Source organism: Hipposideros armiger, unplaced genomic scaffold (assembly GCF_001890085.2).
Source record: "Hipposideros armiger isolate ML-2016 unplaced genomic scaffold, ASM189008v1 scaffold_3, whole genome shotgun sequence".
NCBI classification, from domain to species: domain Eukaryota; kingdom Metazoa; phylum Chordata; class Mammalia; order Chiroptera; family Hipposideridae; genus Hipposideros; species Hipposideros armiger.
The window spans coordinates 8685058-8706123 of NW_017731353.1; the positions used below are offsets into that span (position 1 = coordinate 8685058).

At 50.1% G+C, this 21066-nt stretch overlaps 1 protein-coding gene across 1 annotated transcript in view; it reads left to right on the forward strand.

The window, feature by feature from the left end:
- The window catches only part of CAMSAP1 (calmodulin regulated spectrin associated protein 1), a 58833-nt gene that overhangs the window by 11320 nt on the left and 26447 nt on the right, over positions 1 to 21066 (forward strand). The window contains exons 3-6 of the mRNA XM_019641960.1: positions 8397 to 8659; positions 9581 to 9742; positions 18882 to 18962; positions 19880 to 19915. Of these exons, the coding sequence (XP_019497505.1) occupies positions 8397 to 8659; positions 9581 to 9742; positions 18882 to 18962; positions 19880 to 19915 (542 nt within the window). The remainder of the gene's footprint in view (positions 1 to 8396; positions 8660 to 9580; positions 9743 to 18881; positions 18963 to 19879; positions 19916 to 21066) is intronic.

Below are 21066 nucleotides of genomic sequence, written 5' to 3' on the forward strand. Positions count from 1 at the left end.
TTAGGGGAGGGGAGCAGCGTTGGGGAATCGGGGAAGGGGAACAGACTCCAGGTCGAGCTGTTGTTCACCATCTTAGCTGTAGAGGGCAGTGTCACTGGCCCTCATGTGGGATCCGAACCGGGGCCCTGCTGCTCAAAGCTGGGTGTCCCAAGCGAGCTCTTAACCAACGCGCCACTCGGCCGGCCCTCCTAGTTCTTTATGTCGAGTAATTACGAATTGTGTCCTGGACATTTTGAATATTACATTGTGAGACAGTTTTCTGGGGCCTACTAAAATCTTTTGGGTAATGGTGATATTTTCTGGTGGTTTGCTTTGCTGCTGCAAAACTGCATTAGGTTCTGACCACAGTCTGTTTCACCATTTGTGGGTAGTGGCTCCAAGGTCATTTTTGTTCTTTGGGCTGTTCTGCACACATTCAGCTCAGCAGGGAGCCCAGAGTCATGTGGGTTCATACACGGAATTAGGGGTCCCGTTTCCGGCTCTGCCCTTGAATTCCCTCATGCTTTGTGGCTTGAAAGGAGTCCTTCCTTTTCTGATTAGAAAGACAGGACTTCACTCCGTTTTAGCTGCCTGTGCTGTCACCATGCAGGTCTGCACAGCTGGGGTCACTGTTGGGGAAATGGTGGTGACAGAAGAGAGGAAAAGTAACAGGCGCCCCTTATGCTGTCTGGACCACTGAGGCGCCCCTCTCCTGGTTCCTCTGGACAGTCAGATGAGTTTCTCTTAGAATGTTGGCTGCCCATGCTGTCACTGCAGCTCTGTGACTGCGGCAGGCTGGACGAGAAAAAAGGGAACTAAAACCCCCCTGCAGGGCCCTTTTCCTGGTCCTCAGGCCAGAAAGATGGGGTTTCTCTCAGCATTTGGCTGGCTGTGTGTGCCATGCAGTGCTGAGTCGGGCTGCCCTTGGTAAAAGCTGGGAAGGAAAGGAAACAGAACCGGCACCCTGGAAGTGGGGCTTCTTAAGCTCTGCCTCTCCCCTAAGCTGCCTGCTTTTGCTTACGCTTCGGATCCCCAGGTGGCTGCTTTGGTCTTTTGTCCAGGGCTTTGGTTGGGGACACTGGGCTGACTCTCCCCTGGCAGCACCACAGGTCCACGAGCCTGCTTCTGTCATTTATCGTTCTGCTGGCTTTTGGTCAGGATGCCTTGTCGTTTTGCTTGTCTGCTTGTTTGTCACCTGCGCTGAATATAGAATGTATTTGAAAGATTGTAGGGACCACTTGAGGCCTAAGATGTTACTTCCTCCAGAAAGAGTTTCATTTGCTTCTAGACACTTGTGGTCCGTGGTCCCCTTGCTCCAGTTCACGGGTTGGGGGGCTTCTGAGCCCAGCTCTACTGCTTTGGAGGGCTGTACTGCTTCAGGTTCATGCCTGCTTTTAGTATGTAGCCTTTGAGGTTCCCAGCGCAGAGAGCATGGGGGGTTACCAGGCCCTGGAATCCAAATTTTGTCCTTGTCACCTGGGAGATGCCAGAAATGCAGCTTACCAACTCTTTCGTGCCACCTCTGAAATGAACAGTTCCTCCTGGGGGTTGGGGGGAGCTAGACCGCCCCCTTAGGTGACAGTGGTGTCAGGATGTCGAGGTCTCTGGACTGTAGTTTTCCTCCTGAACTTGGCCTGGTGACCCTTCACCATCTTGTTAGCTCGCCCCAACGTGCCCCTGTGGCTGTCTGTCCTGGCAGGACTGATGGGAATGAACTGTGCAGCCCACTGTTACTGGGAGAACACTGTCCACTTGGTCTGCAGATACTACTTTGTTTATCTGGCCATCTGTTTGGTCCTGAATCTTCCCTTGCCAGGTACGAGTTACACTGGTTGTGCTCCTGAGCACTTGCTGGCATTGGAAGCCCTGGTGTGTTAACGTGTGGGGACGCTTGTCTGGGGACAGGGACCATTAGTGCCTTCCTGGTGAGCCTTGGAGGCTCCTGGTGAGTGAGGAGAGTTGCCTCATCCTGGAGAGATGCTGGCATTCAAGTCTATGCTTAACTATTCCCGTTTGTCACCTTCCCATTAAACTGTATTGCCCTTGGAAGTATGTCTCTCTCCCAGGCACCGTCCTTGGTAAGAGCTGTTCCCCGAGTTGTATGTGTGGGAACTTGTAATGGAGGTGAGGAGCGCGGAGGTGTTGGGGTGGATTGGTCCGCTTCCTGTCCGAGCTGGGTTCCCTGGCGTCCTGATGTCCCGCCGCCTGACTGTGTCCAGCCAGTGCTGCTGCGTTTCGGCCCCAGTGGTGAGGTGGGCCTGTGGACGGACAAAACTGCGCTGTGGGCTTTATGCCGGCCTCCTCCTCACCTGAGCCTGGTCCTCCGCCGCATCTCAGGTTTCCCTCTGTCCTGGGACTTTCTCTCCCTGGGCTCCTCAGGGCTTTATGTCAGTTTCTTTTGTTGTTATTCATTTAAATATTTGCCCTTCCTTCTGCCAGCATGGTTGTACCGACTGCCAGCGTCTTGATGAGATGATTCCGATAGCTGGGTCCTCGTGGTGTTGGGTCTGTCAGCTGCTTTTCCCAGGAATTGTAGGTTCCCCCTGTTTTCTTTGTTCAGTCAATTTGGATTCTGTCTTGGACAGTCTGATGCTTACGTGTGAGGCTCTGAGTCCTGCTAAGACCTGGAGAGCGTTGACTGTTTTTACACAGGTAGCCACCCCCACTGGCTGAGGCTGCAGGTCCTGGTGGCCCACCTCCGTGTCCCCCGTCCCGTGCCGGCTTAGCCTTCCGAGGCGTCATGGTGCCTTTCTGGGCCCTAGTTCAGTTCTCTAAGGTGTTGCTATGCTGGTTTTATTGGGTCGTCGGGAAAGTCATGACGCATTTTTGCATTGAAAAACAGAAAAATACATCTTGACTTTCCCGACTACCCAATAGTTAATGTCACACGTGGGCCACTCGGGTCGTCCAGGACCATGTACACACATTTAGGACCCCTTCTCCAGTCCCTCATCTCTGTGACACCCCAACCCCTAGGGCTTCTCAGGGCTCTCCCTTCCTGGTTTTCTGGCTACAAACTCAGCAAAGGGGAGAGGAGTCCGTGGGGTGCCACCTCCCTGCCACCGCCATGCTGGGGCATGGTGTCCTCTGCTTCCCTGGCATAGGGGGACAGGAAGTGGGCTCTGCCCGGCTTTATTCTTTCTCTTCTGCCTGGCACTGCCAGCGCAGGGTTGGGGTGTGGGTAGGGGTCCAGAATTAGGAGACCCGTGGTCATTTCTAGCGCTTTATAATTATTTTTGTGTTTATTTTCACAACGAGAAGTCACCTTTGGAGCGTCTGTAGTGGTGATTCTCCATTCATGGTGCAAATGCTGCTGCCTGGGCACCCACAGGACATTCATTCTGATAGTTGTGGGGTGGGGCTGGACAGCTCCCGGGTGATTGACACTCGCTGTCCCGCCGTGTCGTGTGGCTGCGCCGTCTTTTCCTCCCTCAGACCGGATTGGAGCCGATTGAAGTCTCAGGCCTCAGGTTGGGGTGGCCACAAGGGAGGCACCTTTCCAGGGGTCCTTGCCACCCTGCTGTGCTGCCACATCTCCCTCGTGGTGCCCTGGGTACTGAGATGTGGCCTCGGTTGACAGGGTGGGGCACGTTGTGACAGACAGCACTGGAAAGAGTGCTTGTTTGCACATCTTTTGACCTTATGACAATAGTATCGAGACTAAGAATAATAGCTGAAATGGTTGTACTGAGCTCCAGGCTCTGCTCTCAGCGACTAACTTACTGCCTGACCTAGTCCTCACCCAGCCCCAGGAGACCCGCCCTTTCAGTGTCAGGAATTTACACAGGGGCTGAGGTTCCCAGAGGCCAAGTGAGACGTGTGCCTAGGTCCTGCGCTCGCTCAGCCTGCACACTCTCTTGCCTTCCAGGGACCATGGGCTCCACCCTCTGCTCTGCCCTGTGTCAGGTCCTTCTGCCTTGGGCTTTGACCCCATTTGAACTGCAGACTCGTCAGAGCCCTCTGATCCTTCATGCTGCCTTCCTGTCGGGCGCCCACAGACTGCCCGAGATCTGCGGCCAGCCACCACGAGCAAGCCTGCTCTGCCTGCTGGGGTTCTGGACAGTGACAGACTGGTGTCACTGCAGACCACTCTCCCTCAAACCGGTGTCCCTAGGCCGCCATCCCTCAGGCTGTGTCCCCATCCGTCTTGGGCCCTGCCCTGGCGGGCAGTCCTGTGTTAGTGCGCGTCAGTGCCCTCCTGCCCAGTGGATGCCCCACCTCCTGCGTTCCAGGCCGGTGTCTGCTGGGAATTCCTTCAACCTGTGCCCCCGCCACACACTTACCTGCCGCTGCACCACCCTTCTTTCTTTCCTCTTGCCACAGCCAGGGAGGTGTGGCTTCTATTGACTTTACACGCTTGTCCTCCACCCTTGTGCCCTGGGACCGCAACAGGTAGTGTCTTGTGGTCCTCCAGCTTCGCCAGCCCCACCTGGGCTGGTCCTGTCCCTTGTGAGCCCTCAGAGCACCTCAGCTGGCGTCCTCAGTTTGTCCTGTGCAGGCACGTGGTAGGTGCCCAGTTGAGGACCTACTGAGTGCGTCAGTGACCGACACGTCCAGCTCGTTGCTCCGTGCGGCCCTGAGCCGTGCCGTCTCCTGGAAGTCTCACCAGGGTTCTTTCTGCATGTCCCCTGCCAGCCTCCTTTCCTGGGTGGGAAGCTTCCCCACCCCGCTGGTGCTGGGCTGCGTGGCTCATCTGCACCCACCACATTGTGTGGAAATGGATGACCTCTCAGTTGTCTTAAAAGGCTCCGCCCCTGAGAGCAATGATGTCACTTCCTCCTCTGCCTGCGCACGGTAGTGCTCGCTGAACAAATGAATGATCCTCACGACCATCTCACTAGTCTAAGGGGAGACGAAAACCAAGTCACTAGAAATAGGTTGGAGGCTTTTACAGAGAGGCCTTTTAAATACCTTTTAGAGCTGAGCATACTTACACTAGCGGACTTCACAGACGCACGGAAGCACGTCGGTAACTGAGCCCGTCTCAGGGCAGGGACGGCCCTACACGGGCTGTGGAGGAGTGTGACCTTGGTCACTGGGCATGAGGCTGGGCGCCTTAGCAAAATGGACATCATGCAGGAGGCTTTGTCAGAGTCCGGAGCACTTAGCTGTGGTAGATGCATCATTTCCCCTTAACTCTCATTATCTGCAGTTTGAAATTGATGTGAATCGATGATATGATTCGTATTCATATATTCATGTTCACATATAGTTTAAAAATTGATTCTATGAGTCAATCTATATTGATTATTTTTGAGACTTCCACCAAATCAGCCACCCTGTAGAAACATTTCTACTGGGTCAGTGGTCAGAGAGAAGCCTGTTTCAGTCATGGTCACTGTTCCCTGGCCATGCCGGTGGACCCTGGCTTTTGGCACCTGTGCTGTGCATTCCTGACGGTCCCGCACCTGTGTCCCATCCCCTGCTCTCAGAGCTGTGGCCTGGAGGGATTTTTGTCTCCTGAGTCGTACAGGTCTCTGCTCTTTAGAGGGGAGCCCATCAGTCATCCATGTGGAAGATGAGGGTGGCTTGGATTAGGGCAGCGGTTCTCAACCTGTGGGTTGCGACCCCTTTGGGGGTCGAACGACCCTTTCACGGGTCGCCTAAGACCATCGGAAAACTACGATTCATAACAGTAGCAAAATTACAGTTATAGAGTAGCAACGAAAATAATTTTATGGTTGGGAGTTGAGAACCGCTGGATTAGGGGGAGGTGGCGTGGCGGGTGGCCATGGTGTGATGGGAAACTAATTTTCTGGATACATTTCAAAGGGAAAGTCAGCTGGAATTGCTCGAGCGCGTTGGCAGAAAGAGCAGGTGACGCTGAAGCTTTTGGTCTGAGCAGCTGATCGTGAGATGGAGCACAGGAGAGGCAGGGTTGGGATGTGTTAGAGTTCACTTACAGGCAGGTCGGGCTCCAGCGCCACCCTCAAGGAGGCAGAGGGATGCAGGAGCCCAGGGAAGTGGCTGGGGTCACCATGTACACGTGGTCCTTTAAGCCATGAGACTGACTGTAGTCACCTAGGCAGTGAGGTAGGAAGAGCCCTTCCAGTATTTGGAGAAATGAGCAGAGGAGATGGAGGTGGGACAGGCATTGAGCGAGGAGGAGGACACGGGGAGAGGACATGTCCCCACACTGTCACTTGAGCCCCGGCTGGCTGGGCTGCTGCTGCTGAAAGTGAGCCTTGCGTTCTTCCCCCAGCGCCGGGCATGGACTTCTGAAAATGCAGTAGGATCGTGGGACTCCCTGGCTCGGCATCCTCTCCCGACTCCGTCTCGTTCAGAAGCAGGCCCCACGTCCTCCCGTGTGTCCTCCCAGGCTGCCGTCTGGTCCCTGGGACAGCTCCCTTCCCTCCCCTAGCTCCCTGCTCACACGGCACCCACCAAAGAAAGCAGGACTCCCCCACTGTGCTTTGTCCCCGGCCCTCTTTATTGTTGGTAAGCTCTGCTCTGTTTCAAAACTCCAGATGATTTCAGAACAGAGTGGGCCCCAATGTGGGCAGATGCATCCACGAAGCCGGGGGTGTGTCCTCCAGCCCCGCAGGGCTGCCGTGCTGCTCCGGTGAGATGTGCACACGGTGCCTAGAGACTGAAGTGCCGTAGAAACGCCCTGCTCACCACTCTTAGAAATAAGAAACCAGTGTGAAGTGCTGGGAAGAGGAGCGAAGCCGCAGGCTGGGAAGATAGCTCCTGTGAAGAGAGTGACGCAGCAGAGTGGAGCTAGGGCTGGCAGTCACCTGCTCCCCGGGATAGAGTGTGGGGCGCTTGGACTCAGGGTGGGGAGAGGGTGTGCCTGGTCCTGTGCTCATCTTAGGGTGACTGTGTTTCAGGGCCGGGTGTCAGGGATTTCCTTCACTAGTTGGTCTGGAGATACAGCCGTCCCTTATCCGAGGACGCACACTCAAGGACCCTCAGTGGGTGCCGGAAACGGAGGGCAGTGCTGAGCCCCACATTGCATGTCCTGTGTTTCTTCCTACACATACGTCCCTGTGATGAAGTGTAAGGTATGAATTAGGACCGGAAGAGATTGACGACAGTAACTAATAATAACCTAGGACAGGTATCTCAGTATACTGTAGTAAGAGGTATGTGAGTGTGGGCTCTTTCCCATGATCCCTCACTGTTCTGTACTCACCCTGTCACTTACAGGAAGCATTTCCACTCCTTGGCATATGGAAATCTCCAGCATCACTAGTCTTGTGCTTTGGGGCCGTCATTAAGTAAACTAAGGGTCACTTGCACACCAGCACTGTGATGCCACTGATCACTGGGATGGCTGCTAAGTGACTAATGGGCAGGGAGTGTCAGCATGGTGACGCTGGACAAGGGGTGATTCACGTCCCTGGCGAGAGAATGGGACGGCGCAAGGTTTCATCACACTGCTCAGAATGATGCACAATTTAAAGCTTATAATTTGCTTATTTCTGGAATTTTCCTTTTAATATTTTCGGTCCGCTGTTGACAGTGGATAACTGAAACCACGGATAAGGGGGCACTGCTGTACTAGACTCCTCTGAACTCTTGCAGAGGTGGGATAGTTCCAGAAGGCATGGGGGGGGCGGTTTCAGGGCACAAAGCATGTTAGAGGCAGCCTAACTGTTTCTCGTTGTGTTTCCCAGTGTACTTGCTGACAGAGTGTTCCCCTTTGGGAGATAGTGATTGACATCTTGCAGAGCAAGGGTGAAGGACACCGTTGGGGAGACTGTGTCAGCCATCCAGAAAGTGGGTGTCCCCAGCTACACACAAGTGGCTGGTGAATTTGTGTGGTGGCGGCATAGACGCTAGGGATCAGGCTTTGGGTTCATAGTTGGTTTCTGCCTCTCATTACCTCGGACACATCACTTACTTTCTCTGTGCCTTAGTTCCCTTGTTTGTAGCGTAGGGACAGTCTTGATTTGATAGAATTGTGGTGGCACTGAGGTAACATGGCTCCTGTTGAATTTAATGCCACCTGGTCCAAAGGTGAAGTCCTGTTACCGCTCTTCTGCCTTGGTTACAGTGGCAGCAGGCCTGGTGCTCTCTTCTGGTGAAGACCATGGTGTGTGACCTTGTCATCTCTGTTTGCCATCAGAAAGAGGGGGCAGGGTGTGACCAGGCACGAGCAGTCCTAGCCAACTGCATTTTGCTTCTGTCTGGTCCCACGAGCCCCTCAGGGCTCCCACACCTGCTTCTCGCTGTCCCTGCGTCAGGAGAGCTGCTCCTGGAGGCCATGACAGTGAAGTCACTAAGTGACATGCATCGTCTGTGTCTCCTAGGTGGTGTGTGAAGCTAGTGTGCCAGTAGAGGAGATGGTGGGTCATGGGCCAGCTGGGGTCGTCCTGTGCCTCAGTGCCCATGTCACGTATGGCACCTGTGTCCTCTGCGAGTGTTCTGAATCTGCCTGTCATGCTTACCTGGTCCCCTTTCCCTTGGCCCAGATAACATCCCCGAGGACCTCAGGGATCCCTTCTACATCGACCAGTACGAGCAGGAGCACATCAAACCGCCTGTCACCAAGCTCCTGCTGTCCAGTGAGCTGTACTGCCGCGTCTGCAGCCTCATCCTGAAAGGGGACCAGGTGGCCGCCTTACAGGGACACCAGTCCGTCATTCAGGCCCTGTCCCGGAAAGGGATTTACGTGATGGAGAGCGATGACACCCCTGTGACGGAACCCGACCTCAGCCATGCACCCATAAAGATGGTGAGTGGCCTGCGTACCCCCCGTCCCGCAGCCCCCTTGTGTCGTGTGCATATTTGCTGGGGACCGTGATGGCGTCTGGTGTGACGGGCTCTGGTGTGGTGCAGCAGCCTGCTGTGTCAGCATCTATCCCTCTGCAGCTCAGCTGCACCGGCGAGGCAGAGTCAGCCTGGAAATTCAGGTGTGGGATGGTCTGAATATAGTGGCCTCCTGAGTCGTGTGTTGCTGAGTCATGTGACTGTTTTGGCAAGTGGGGAAAAGAGTAGCTTCCTGTTAGCTGTCCTGCCGTGAGTGCCCTGACAGCCAGGCTAAGTGCAACGCGCTCGTAGGGGTGCCTGGAGGCGGCCTTCTTGCAGATGTGATAACGTGATAGTTGAGCCCGTTCTCAGGTTGTTTCATGTGTATCTTGTAAGCGTTTTTGTGCCACAATAGCGGTAGATGCCTTTTCCTCTCCTAAGCACCCCCTCCCCATCTTTCTCTGACGGCCACACCACTGACGTGACTTTTCCAGACCATGCCAGCTCTGAGCCATCTTGATTCCTCCTGCATTGCTTTTGTTTAGTCCATTTGCTGGCATACTATGTTCTGCTGTTTAACTCTTGGACTTCGTGGACGATGGATTGTAGGTCACGAGGATGTGATTCAGATTCTGGGAAGAAACGGCACGAAGGCATGGTTTAGGGCGCAGAGCACCTGGTGGTCCCCGGGCCTGTCAGCTGTGGTGGTCGCGTGGCCTTGGGCACATCTGGCCTCCCTTGTACTTCCCCCCACAGTCCTGCAGCGAGGCTCCCCCAGGGTGGTCGGGAGGCGAGGAGAAGGACAAAGCCTTCCACGTCACAGGGCACTGAGGAGGACATGGGGGACAGCGGGTGTGCAGACCCCGTGCAGAGGCAGGTGGGTGACCGATGGCTGCTCTGCTCGCAGGGCGCCCACATGGCGATGGTGGACGCCCTCATGATGGCCTACACCGTGGGGATGATCAGCATCGAGAAGGTGGTGGCCAGTGTCAAGCGCTTTTCTACCTTCAGCGCCTCCAAGGAGCTTCCATACGACCTGGAGGACGCCATGGTGTTCTGGATCAACAAGGTGAGTGCTCCCTGCTCGTGGGTCACAGGAGGCCCAGGCCAAAGTAGGGGCTGCCAGAGCAGATGTGCTTGTCCTGAGCTCTGGGAGGAAGAGGCGTGAGCGGGGGGACGCGTGGACAGTGGACAGTGCGAGCCTATCTGGGGTCGTCGGCATCAGTACCTTCTGTTTGTATCTGAAGCACTGGTGTGTGTTGAAGAGCCCTTAGTTTTAGTTGGCATTTTGATGACGAGAAAACGCGTCTCTTCTTCAGTGCCGTTTGCTCTGTTTAGAAGCTTACAGTGGGGTCTTTATACACTGTGTGTGAAGAATGTTTATTTTTAGTAGCATGTGATTACAGGAAGACCTTACCCAAAGCCTTTTGGGTTTTTTTGTTTTGTTTTGTTTTGTTTAAGATTTTTATTGGGGAATTGGGGGATGGGAACAGTGCTGCGGAATTGGGGGAAGGGAAACAGACAAGTTGCTGTCCTTTTGTTCTTCAGTCTAGTTGTGGAGGACGTTGCTTCACTGGCCCAAGTTGGCACCATCATTGCGCTCTTCCCGGGTGAGGCAGATCAGTTGCCGGCTTCTAGACGGCCGCTCACTGCGGCTGCTGGCTACACACGGTAGCCCGTGGCAACCCACTGCAGCAGGGGCTGCAGCCTACGCCGTCACCAGTAACTCACGGCAGACCAGCACCTTTTGGTTATTAATCCATGTTCTTTACAAAAAGATGTTCAATTAGGAGCACTTTGCTAATAAAGCAAAGGAAACAGAAAATTGAGCAGCTCCTTTCAAAGTTGTGTGCAAGAAATTCTAAGTCATTCCATGATGCAGTCTGCATTTTGTTTTTTAGAATGTGAGGGCTTTATAAGGGGTGATGAACATCGGTCAGCCATGGGATTAGTCGAGCGTGGCCACGCCAGGCCAGAGTGTGCGCTGGCTCCCTGGAAGGGCTGCCCGCATCAGTGACAAGTCCTGTGTCACGTGCATGAGCAACTGCTGTGATGGTTGCACCGCCTTTACTTGGTCCCCTACCTGGATGTGGGTTTGGGAACGCAAGTGGATGGGTGGCAAGCTGACCCTCAGTGGGTAGAGGGACCTTTGGGTTTATGTTTGGACTCAAGCTGGCAGTGCCCATGTGGTTGCCTGTTGGTGGTGGGCACCGTGCCTTACTCGTCCCCGGCTTCACATAACACCGTGTGTGTGGGAAGCACCGTGAGAACCTGCTTAGAGAATGGTTCAGGACTGGTGCCCGCTTCCACAAGCAACCGAGCCTTTGGTGATGTTTCTGCTGCCCTACCCTGTTTCCCCAAATAGAAGACCTAGCTGGAAAATAAGCCGTAGCGTGATTTTAGGTACCAAAATATGGCACCTTGGCATACTGAATATTTTAGGCTGAAGGAGTTTGTGGAAAAGGCACCCTTCTCCCTGAAATAGGTCATAAAACCCTCATGTGAGGGGTGCGTGCCCTCCACATCCTGGAGGAATCCTGCTACGGCTTTTTCTCTGGCTAGGTCTTATTTTTGGGGAAACACGGTAGCATGAGCTTCCTGTGGCCAGAAGTTCAAGTTTTAACTTCTATTTTTCCTTTAGCAACTTTTATTGATTTTTATCCCCTTCTAAAAGAAATTATTTGGTTATTACAGAAAATTTAGAAAACGTGGATGAGCAAACAGAACAAAACGTAATTTCCCCCCATAAGCTTACTACCCATAAGCGTAGTTTGATATAAATGCTCATAGTTTTTATTTATTTGGGCATAATATGTAGACTTGAAAGCACAGGTGGGTCTTCCCTGGCATCCTACTGGACGCTGAGGTTCGCATCGGGCAGGTGTGGTGCGCATCTTCCTAGGGTTTTCTAGGGCAGGCCACCTGCCAAGGTCGGCGCTAAGCCTGGTCTCCATGGACGGCCACCGCTTCCCTCCCACTCGTTCCTGGTGGGTACAGGTTGCAGTTGAGCTGAAGTTCATTTTTAAAAGCTTTCATTTTTAAAAGCTTTTGATTGGTTTTTGCCAAATTTCTGATCATAAAGATTGTACTGTTTTCCTCATGCTGTTAGTTTGTGGAAGTGTCTTTTTTCTGTGTCTTCCCATATATTGGATATTATTTAAAAATACTTGCCAATTTGAAAGGTGAATAATAGTGTCTTTGACTTTTATTTCTTTATTCACTGGTAAAGTTTAAATTTAAAAACCAGTAAATACAGCATGGAAATTCCTCAAAAAGTTAAAAAGAGAAGTTCCATAAGACCCAGCAATCCCTCTTCTGGGTATTTATCTGAAGGAAACAAAAAAACAAACTCAAAAAGATGTCTGCATCCCCATCTTCACTTCAGCATTACTTACAATACAATAGCCAGGATGTGGAAACAACCCTCAGTGTCCATCAGCAGACGGTTGGATAAAGAGGTGGGATGTGTACACAGTGGAATATTACTCAGCCATAAAAAGAAGGAAGTCTTGCCATCTGCGACAATATGGATGGGCCCAGAGGGTACTGTGCTAACTGCGATAAGTCAGACAAAGACAATAATATAGTATGATTTCACTGATATGTGGAATCATAAAAAACCCCAAACAAATGAATAAACAACAGAAACAGACTCATAGATACAGAGAACTAGCTGATGGTTGCCAACAGGGGTGGGGGCGGGAGGATGGGTGAAATTGAATAAAGAGAGTATGTGTTTGGCTAGTTATCTTTGGCCATATTTCTTTGGGGAAGGTTACTTTCCTTTTTCTTCCAGGAGGGTTATGTTCCCCTCGGCCCCACCTGATCAGGTTTCTCATATACGAAGGGTACTGTCCATTTGCCATGTTTTCATAGCTGGCTTTCCCAGGTTGCCTCTGTCTTGCTCAGAGCTCGCACTCTTGAGCGAGCTCTTAACCAACTGAGCCGCCCGGCCGGCCCCCGGTGGGATTTCCCGAAGTCTTTCCAACACGCCACGTTTCTAGTCTCAGGTGTGGCTTCCCTGATGCCCAAGAAGCTTTCCACCTCATGATGCCAATGGTTTCCTTCCTCCGGAAATTGCTGCGTGGCTAGTAAGGTGTGGGCTCTTGCGAGGTGTGCGTGTGGTGAACTTCTATTCTCTCTAGCATCAATTCTCTGATGCCCAATAGGGCCTGAATTCTCTGTGAAACATTAGTCATAGGTGCCATTTCCAGGAGTCCTGCAGTGTGCATGCACCTGGGTACAGATTTAAGCTCTCTCACACCACCCTGGCCTGTTTTCCACCTGTAAGGATATCTCTGGGGGTTCGCTTCCTTTTCATGTCTGACTGCAGCTGGGGGTTTCTCACCCCCCTCAGTAACTCTGGAGTCAGAGGTGAGCCTGTCAGGTGACCTCTATGAGAACCTTCCTGTGTGCCCTCACTTCCAGGGCTCCCGCCCCAGGAGAGATGTCTGCTCCATGGGCCTCCTGCACACCTGTCCCTGGAACTTGCCTTGGGGACCCCTTTGCCTTCACCCTGGGCTGCCCACTTGCCCCCTCTGTCTGGGCTGTGCCTCTGTGGGGAGCGTGTCTGCGGTGTGCTCTGACACCTGCTTAGGAAGGCCGCAGTCAGCTGTACCTTTCCCCAGTGGGCACTCTGAACCACACCCCCCCCCACCATCAGACACTCGGGGGGTAACTGCTGTCCTCAGGATTGAGGGGCACGGGAGCTGCAGGGAGCTGCTGTCTGGACTCCCCATCCTATGACGGCTCTATTCCAGGAGTTCTGGGGTTTTACTGTGAGCCATCTTGCTGTGGCTTTTTATTTTTTATCAATGCCCAGCCAGTTGCTTTAGTCTTTAAAAAACAAAACAAAACCCAGCTTTACTGATATATGATTTACGTGCAATAAATGGATGCAGTTCTTTGCGTTTTTGACAAGTGACCATCTGTTTAACATTCACAATCAAGGTAATATTTCCGTCACCTGGAAAAAGCTCCTTCCTGCTCCTTTGCACCCCCAGGCCATGTAACTGCTCACCTGCTTGCTTCATAAGAGGCTAGTTTTGCCTCTTCTAGGTTTTGATTAAAATGGAATTGTGCGGTATGTTCTCTGTCTGGCTGCTTTCACTGCACAAAGTGAAATGGAATCATATCATTGCACCTGTCGGGAGCTCTTTTTACCTTCAGTAGAGCCCGCTGTGTGGACAGACCAGTTTCCACGTTCGCCTGTTGGCAGGCCTGTGGTGCTTCCAGTTTTTCCTTGTCTGAAGAAAGCTGCGAGGGGCATTGATGTGCAGGTATGTCTTCATTTCTTTGAGCGAGTACTCAGGAGTAGAGTAGCTGAGTCATAGAAGTATATCTTTAACTTTAGAAGAACCTGCTAAAATATTTTCCAAAGGGATTGCACCATTTTCAGCTCCCATCAGCGAGAGAGAATTTGAGTTGCCCGCCCCGCCCCACCCTCTTGCCAGCACTTCTGGTAGAGTCTGCTCTTCAGTGTTAGCCTTTAGGTGTCTCTGAGTAGTTTGACTTAGCGCGTCTCTAATGACTAGAGACATTTGTGTGTATTCTTTTGTTAGGCGTTTGTTCAAATATTTGGCCCATTTTTTAATGCGGTTGTTTGTCTTAATGAGCAGTAAGAATTTGTTTTTCTCACACACACACACACACACACACACACACACACACACACACACACTTAAGAGTCAAGTGCTTTGTTGGATATGTGTTCCTGTAAGGTGCTTTTTATCGTTTTGGTGTCAGGGTAATGCTGGCTTCAGAAAAATGGGTTGGGAAATATTCCTTCTCTATTTTGTGAAGTAGTTTGTGTGTGATTAGTATGATTTTGTCCTTAAATCTTTGATGGAATCACGGCCTGGAGTTTCCTTAGTGGGAAGGTTTTAATTAGGAATTTTAATTTTTTTACTATGCATGTAAGGTATTTAGGTTTTTCTATTTAATTTTGTGTCTGTTCAGTAACCTGTGACATTCAAGGAATTTTTCAGCTTTAAATTGTCAAATTCATTAGCATAAAATTCATAATGTTTCTTATCCTTTTGATATATGTGTGATCTTTGGTGACGTTTCCTCTTGTTTTCTGCTTTTGGTTTTTATCAATTTTTTTCTGTTGTCTTCTGTTTCATTTCTCCTCTTGCCTTTATTATTTTTTCTTTCTACTTCTTTGTATTTAATTTGTTCTCCTTTCCAGTTTGTTAGTTATAAAGTGAGTTCGTTCCTTTAAGCCTGCCTTTGTTCCTTCCAGAAGCCTGACACAGTTACACCCTTTAAGCAGTGCTCTAGTGGCACCTTTCACATATTTATATATTGTGGTTTCCTCATTCTCCTTGAAATATTTTGTTTCATTTGCGGATTCTTCTTTTCTCAGTGGCTTGCCTAGGAGTTTGTAGTGTAGTTCCCCAATATTCGGGGGTGGAATAGTTCTAGGTATCTCTCAGCGCTTCCATTTATAGCTGTGCTGGGTCCGAGAACACACTCCTTGTGATGCATGGGGACTTGTGTACGGTCCATCGGGGGTCTCGTGGGGCGTTTCACGTGCACGTGAGCACAGGACACACTGTGCTGGGCTGGGTGGGGCGCTTTGTAAGGGGAAGCTCAGGTTGGTGGTGTTTGATCTGGTTGCTTCTGGCTATCACTCAGTTACTGGGAGCAGAGATGACATCTCTCACTGTAACATTGTTTTACCTTTTGCTTGTGTCACTTGTCAGTGTTTGCTTTATATATTTCAGTCTGTTATTACATTTACACACTTTTAGGATATTTATATCTTGATGAATTAACCCTTTTGTCATCACGAAATGTCTGTGTCGTAGAAGTCTACTTCATTTAATATTAGTACAGCTGCTCCAGCGTCCTCATGACTAGTGCGTGTGGGGCATATCTCTTCCCTTCCTTTTATTTTTAACCTCATGCTGTCTTTCTACTGAAAACGGGTTTCTTAAGGATACCATATAGTTGGTCTCGCTTCCTTTATTCTCTCTGACAGTCTGGGTCTTATAGTTGGATTGCGTGGACCAATGACATTTAGTGTGGTTATCGAGATGGCTGGGTTTTACGGTCTTGTCTGCTTTTGCGTTAGCCCTTTTTGTCTTTTTCCTTCCTGGCTTATTTTGGGTTGGGTGTTTGTTAGTAACCCACTTTACCTCCAGTGTTTCGGAGAGGCTGCTGCAGGGTTTTACAGCGTGCATCTCTCCGTGATCATGTCTGCCTTCAGATAAAATAATGCCGCTTCACAGGGGTGACCTCAGTGCTACTGTGGTCATTCGTTTGATGACAGCCCCAGATAATGTTAGTTTTGCTCTCAACAGTTAATTATCTTTTAAAGTAATTAAAATAGAGAATAACATTTATCCACATTCTTAGTTTTTGTTGCTCTTTGTGCCTTTGTATAGATGTAGTTTTTGGTCTCAGGCCCCCTTTATACTCTTTAAAAGTTACTATGGACCTCAAACAATTTTAAAAATTAATCTATCAATATTTAACATATTAAAAGTTAACAAGAAAATTTTTAAATACTTATTTACTAAAAAAAATTTCATGTTAATATAAATAATGTATTTTATATGAAAAATAACTATTTTCCAAAGTAAAAATAAGTGGTGGCATTTTACAGTTTTGTAAGTTTCTTTCCTGTCTGTCTCACTGGAAGGCAGCTGGTTCTCTTACCTGCTTTTCAGTTTAATCTGTTACAGTCTGTTGTTTTTATTCAAGGATATGAAGAAAATCTGGCTTCACATGGATACGTAGTTGGAAGAGGGGAGAGTATTTCATAATCTTCTCAGATAATTATGCACATCTATTTTTGATTCTACACCAAAATTTGACAAGTTGTAATTTCTCGAAGGTTAATTATAATGTGGGAAGTTATCAATTAACTTTTTAAAAATTGAGATATAATTCACATGCTGTAATAGTCACTGTTTCAAGTGTACAGTGGTTTTTAATATGTTCACCAGGTTGTACAGCTGTCACCACTAATTCCAGACATACCTGTCACCCCCAAAAGAAACTGTCCGCATCAGTTCATGCCCATTACTCCGCCCAGCCCCCACCGATCTGCTTTTAGTCTGTGAATTTGCCTATTCTGGACACTCCATGTAGATGCATTCATACAGTCTGTGGCCTCTTGTGTCTGACTTTTTTCATTTAGCAGATGTTTTCAGCTCCCATCTGCGCTGCAGCATGTCAACACTTTGCTCCTCGCTGTGGTTGAATCACTGGTATGTGGACAGATAGGCCACGTTTTGTTTAGCCGTCCACCACTCACACACGTTTGCGTTGTTGCCACATTTCGGCCATTGTGACTAAAGCTGCTGTGAACATTGGTGGACACGTTTTTGTGGGGTATGTTTTCATTTTTCTTGGGTAGATATCTAGGGGTAGAACTGCTGGGTCATGTGTTTAACTTTCTGAAGAAGTGGCAGATTGTTTTCTATAGCAGCGGAATCATTTAGGTGCCCACCAGCATATCTGGGGTTGCCAACTGTCAGCATCCTTGCTAACACTTATTTCCCGAGTTTTGGAGGGTGTGAGGTGGTATCTCACTGCGGTTCAGATTGGCATTTCCCTGGTGACTGATGACGGGGGCCCCTTTCCATGTGCCTGTTGGCTGTTCTAGATCTTCTTTGGAGACGTGTCTCCTCAGATCATTTGCCCGCTTTAGAGTTGGATAACTTGTCTTTTTATTGTTGTAAGAATTCTTTGATATCTTCTAATACTAGATCGATCAGTCAACTTCCTGTACTCTCTTATGTCAGAGTCTATTTCTTCCTGGCCCTTTACTCAACCATGATTTTGCAACATTATATATTGGTCATTTGGAAATTGTTTCATTGAGTTATATAGATTTTCCCCAGTGTTTTCACCTTTCAAAAATTGGGTTCATTTATAACAGCTATATATAACATCAGAGGGGTAGTAGATTGGGGGAGGGGAACTTTGTGAGGGCTGTAAATGTCTAGTACATTGTTTTGTACACCTGAAACTAATAAAAATTACAGTCATTAACATCACCAATAATCTAATCAGAAAATCATTTCCATTTTAGGAAGCTATCTAGCTTAATTTTCCAAAGGCTTTTTTTTTTTTTTTTAAGATTTTATTGGGGAATTGGGGAAGGGGAACGGACAAGTTGCTGTCCTTTTGTTCTTAAGTCTAGTTGTGGAGGATGTTGCTTCACTGGCTCATGTTGGTATTGTGATCATTGCACTCTTCCCGGCTGAGGCAGATTGGTCGCTCGCCATTGGATGGCCACTCACAGTAGCTCACGGCAGCCCACTGCAGCCTATGCTGTCACTGGCGACTCACGGCAGCCCAGCTCCAGGTCGAGCTGTTGTTCATCGTCTTAGCTGTAGAGGGCAGTGTCACTGGCCCTCATGTGGGATCCGAACCGGCGGCCCTGCTGCTAAGAGCTCCCGCTCCCAGGCCAACTCTTAACCAACAAACCACTTGGCCGGCCCCTTCAAAGGCATTTTTTTATTTCCAATATTTTTTATGAAGAAATTTAAACATGCAGAAAAGTTAAGAGTTACACAGAGAGCACCCATGTACCCACCACCTTGATTTTACAATGAACATTGTACAATACTTGCTTTATTACTTACCCATCTATTTATCCATGTCTTCTAATTCATTTATTTTTAAATTTATCTATTGATTTTTCTTTTAAAGAACAATTTTTGAGTAGCCTGAGCTCATGTCTCTGTATGCTTGTGTAATGATAAAAGATCCGCCTCTGTGCCTTTTCATCAGGTGATAGCTTAACCACGTCCCTGTGAGCGCCGATGAGTGTTTTCCTCCATGGTATTATTTTATCATTGCAATTGTGATTTGATCTTTGAGTTGTTAATTCCAGGAGAGGGTACTTTAGTGTTGTTTTTGCATGGTCAGGGAACTTGTGAGCCCCCGTTAGGCTCTTTGGGGGGTATCTCAGCGACTATTTCATCAGTGGCCTTTGCTGATGGTGACGGAGGACAGGTGTTGGGCCCTCTGCCGGCCTGAGGTGGGAGCACCACTCGCTTGGAGGCGCCGAGATCTTCACCACAGGTCACAGGTCATGTGGGGTACATATGTTTCTGCTTATGTGTAAGGGGCCCAGTAATACCTACGTCTAAGAGAGTTAACACAGGGAGGTGGGGTCTCTGGGTGGTGACATGGTTACCAGTGTGGGAAAGCAATTGCCTTTTTAATGCATTTTTCTTCTACTTTAGGTCAATCTTAAAATGAGAGAGATAACAGAGAAAGAAGTCAAGTTAAAACAGCAGTTACTGGAGAGCCCAGCTCATCAGAAGGTAAAGGGCGAGCTGCAGTCTCTGCAAAGCACCAGGTTCATGCTGCTTCGGTCAGAAAGGGCTGTGCCACGCCCACCACCTGCTTACTCTTTATTGTACTGTTACTCACGAGGAAGGGGCGAGTCTCCTGCACGCCAGCAGGCCAGCTCTGCAGCACCTCTGTGGCGGTGGCACGGCACCTCACTGCCCTTTCTCTCTGTCAAGGGGCGGGGGGGGGTCTTGTATCTAACCTGGGTTGGGGGGGCGGTGTTGGGAAGCCCAAGAGTATGGGACATACAGGGCACTGGGAGTGGCTTCTAGAGGTCAGCAAGTGAGGAGAACAGTGCCTACCGCCAAAGGCCCCTGGCAGGGCCGTCACGGCCCGTGGGGTCCAGGAGGCCACGTGGTGACGCAGCCGATGGAATGATGTACATGCTGTCTGCGCATTCATCATTTCCGTCCTTCATTCCCCGACATCACTGTTTTTACCACGCACGTGTGTGACTTAGACGTGTGCACAACGTGGCCTGGCCGTGGCTGCGGTCTCTGGCGTCTCCTGACCCCCCCCCACTCCTGGACTGTGGGGGTGCTGCGGGCACCATCCCCATGCCCACTTTTGTTCCTCATCCCTCAGAGGGGCACAGACGATGCACTGAGCCCCTTCCGAGTTGTAGTTGGCATCTGTCCTTTTGGTGCCCAGCCTTTGCCGAGTTTCCAGAGTATTCTTTGCCCCACGGAGGCCGGTGTGGCAGAGGCGCCTGGGACCTTCCACTTCAGGCGTCTGGTAATATAGAATGTCCAGGCGCACAGGCACTGGACGGCCTTACTGCTCAGAGGACACCTCACCTCGCGTGTAAACGTGAAAGCATGTAGCGTCCATCCACACGTGGGCCCGCCCGCTGACGCGCCTCTCCTGCCTTCCTTCCCTTGCTTCCCAGCAGTCTCCCTCCAAGTGGTACTGGAAGTTAGTGCCCGTAAGTGACTCCGTGCGCGCCAGCCGCCATCGATGCCATCCTGTTGCAATCACTTGCTTCCATTAAAAATTGCTCGCACCACCCGAACCTCTTCCTTTGTTTAAATGTCCTCCTTGGTATTGTTATTACACTTTGTGCAGTACGAGCGGTTACCTGATTCTGGCCCGAGAGGGCTTTGGAGTTTTGAGCCGCATGTCACAGACCGCACAGAGTGGTTTCCCAGTTTCTTAGGTGATCTTACAGATAGCCTCGTGTTTCTTCGCAGGACACTGAGTTATTCTCTGTGTGATGAACGTGACTGTAAATGGCAGGATCCGTTCTCTGTTCTCACAGACGCCAGGACTGGCTGCTAAGCTACTGAGTCGGTCTTCCTGGGTCACTGTCCCTAGTGGTGACAGTGGACGTGTCAGCTCTCAGTAACTGTAGCGTGGGTCGTCTGATGGTAAAGGTGACCGCGCTGGGGCAGGGCTCCCACTCCTGGTGGCAGGGAGGGACTTGGGTCTCCAGGGCCCCTCTCCCGGTGCCTGCACAGGTGGGAGAGGGCCATCCCTTTGCTCCGTCCCAGGCAGGGCCTATGTCAGGTCAGCACATGTACGGGGTTTCTAGAATCCAAGTTAGTGTGAAGTGTGAAAGGAAGTTGAAAGGTGGTGATTTGCTTCTGCGCTGTGACCCACTTTGGAAGCAAGAGGGTCATTTCCAAGTGGAGGTCTGGAGCGCAGGCCTTTGCAGACCCCATTAGCCACTTGGATATGTTAGAATTCTCTCATGAAGGAGAGACCAGGGCACAGCTGAGAGGTGGGTTTGTGTGAGGGGCGACACAGTCTGTTTGGTAGCTCACAGTTAATTTTGTTTCTCTGTGAAATACATTAACAACAAAGAAGAAAGCATTTTTATGAATTTTTACATATCTTTCAACTTGAATCCTAAAGGCTGAAGAGCTAAATATTAAAAAGCTACGTGCTTTAGTGAGGATATAGTACAACGTTTAGTTCTCCTCTAGGAAGTAAGGTTTCAGATGAGAATTCTATAGCCACTGAAAGATGTGACCAAGAGCAGTGACCCTTCAGGTTTCCTTTTAGTGGCTGATAGCCATGCCTGTCAGACTGTAGTGTCCCGCAAATAGGCGAATGAGGATGAGTATAGAAAGGTCT